Genomic DNA, 2,064 nt, shown 5'->3' with positions numbered 1-2,064 from the left:
ACAATTAGTGAGAGAATGAATTCATTCACAGAGTATTATCCAAAACTCTATAATGGAAGACATTTAACCTGGTTGAATATTCTTTCAAAAGGTGTTGTAAGAGGTCATTTCACAAACTCTTCAATGCCTTACTATGATATTACTGTTTCCCTTATTCAATTATCTATTTTTTTACAATTTAATAATGGAGAAAATTCTAAAACAATACAAGATTTGAGTCTGGCAGTTGGTATTCCAATAGAAGAGTTGATCCAAACTCTTGTTCCTATTATTAATTTTAAAATATTTACCTCTTCTTCTGCTATTACCAGTTTAGATCAAAGCAGTATCATAACAATCAATGACAGTTTTAACTATCAAAGAAATAAGATTTCTCTTTTCCAACACTCAATCAAGCAATACTATGAAGAGGGAAAATCCAATCCAGCCAACCAAAAAATTCTAGCACAAATCAAGGAGGATAGAAAATATACACTACAGGCTGCAATAGTGCGTATTCTAAAAACTAGAAAACAAATTGAACACAAACAATTGGTGAATCTATTGCTTGCTCAACTCTCTTCAAACTTTAAACCAACAAATAGTGATATTAAGAGAGCTATTGATTCTCTCCTCCAACAAGAATACATCAAAAGAGTCAGTGAGGATTCGAGTTGGTATCAATATATTGCCTAACAAATTGATTTTTTGTCCTACATTATTATTAATCAAACTTAACCCGCTAAAATATTTCCACGTAAATATTTTTATTTTTTCATAAATTTTTTCGCACTTTTGTTAACAAAAATTCAAGTCAAACTTTATTGATTTTCGTTAATAATTAACAAAAAAAACGAAATAAAAACGTAAACGTTTGTTGGGAAAAAAATTTCAAATTTACAGGTAAATTAACGCTAAATTTTATCGTAAATTATTGACGATTTTTCAATAATGTTTAACGTTAAATATTATTGAAAAATTGTTATCAAAAAACGTTAATCATTAGCGAAAAATCGTCAATATTTCACAATAAAATTTGACTCATAATTGTCATCAATCATTAACGAAAAACTGTTAATGATTTACACACAACTCTAATAAAATTCCAAGTCGAGTTGTAGTCAATCCAAGTTCCGAAATTCCGACTAAATCCATCTGAAAAAAAATATACTCACTCACTTCCTGCTTCCAACTAAAAGCGTTCACTTCCTCTCATCTAATTCATCAGAAATGAAACACCAACAAGCTACTTACCATTAAATTATTCATCATTATCCAATAAATCTATTGCATTTAAATTGAATAACTGTAAATAAATTAAATAAATTAAACAAATTACCATTAAATTATTGTAATACTCGTGACTCACTCGATTGAATTAAAATCTTCATCAAATCAACCTCTGCAAATACCATTGCTGATTAATTAAACTGTTGAATATCAATTAATATTATTGTATTTAAATTGAATAATTGTAAATAAATTAAACAAATTAAACAAATTACCATTAAATTATTGTAGTACTCCGACTCACCTATTGCATTAAAATCTTCATCAAATCAACCTACATAAATAAATTAAATAACAAATTACCATTACTTTGGGCCCTCTTTACATTCAATTTTACATAATAACAATTACCAACACAATTACATGAAGAAACACATTCTAAAATGATGATGAATTCAGAGTGAATAATCTAATAAAACAACTAACCGAAATTGTTGCAAGGAAGTTAAAATGTGTGTCTTCCCATTTTTTTTATTAAATTAAATTCCGAAAGGACGTGATTGTTTACAATTAATTATCAGAATCAGTAGAACTGTTTGAGTCTGTTGAAATTTCCTCTCTAACTCTCTTCTTACTGTTGTTCTTTTCATTCTTCTTCTTTGATTCATTATCACCTTTCTTCGATTTCTTCTTAGAGATCTCTTCAACTTCATTTACAGTGGATTCACTATTTGAATTCTCACCCTCCAATTTTGCTTTAGCTTTGCTCTTGATTGTTCTAAAAACATTCTTGTACTTGGTAAGCTTGTTCTTATTTCTCTCAATACTTTTGCCCATACATTCGAAAATAATCTT

At 28.0% G+C, this 2,064-nt stretch overlaps 1 protein-coding gene across 1 annotated transcript; it reads left to right on the top strand.

The window, feature by feature from the left end:
* Positions 1-15: 15 nt before the first annotated feature.
* Positions 16-675, top strand: NAEGRDRAFT_29576 (uncharacterized protein; the record flags this gene model as incomplete). Its single annotated transcript, XM_002682955.1, has 1 exon — positions 16-675. The coding sequence occupies one exon, from the start codon at positions 16-18 to the stop codon at positions 673-675; it is 660 nt and encodes a 219-aa protein (XP_002683001.1).
* Between the last annotated feature and the right edge of the window lie 1,389 nt (positions 676-2,064).

The sequence above is a fragment of the Naegleria gruberi genome (assembly GCF_000004985.1).
Source record: "Naegleria gruberi genomic scaffold NAEGRscaffold_2, whole genome shotgun sequence".
Lineage (NCBI taxonomy): Eukaryota > Heterolobosea > Eutetramitea > Acrasida > Naegleriidae > Naegleria > Naegleria gruberi.
This window is presented reverse-complemented; position numbering and strand designations above follow the sequence as displayed.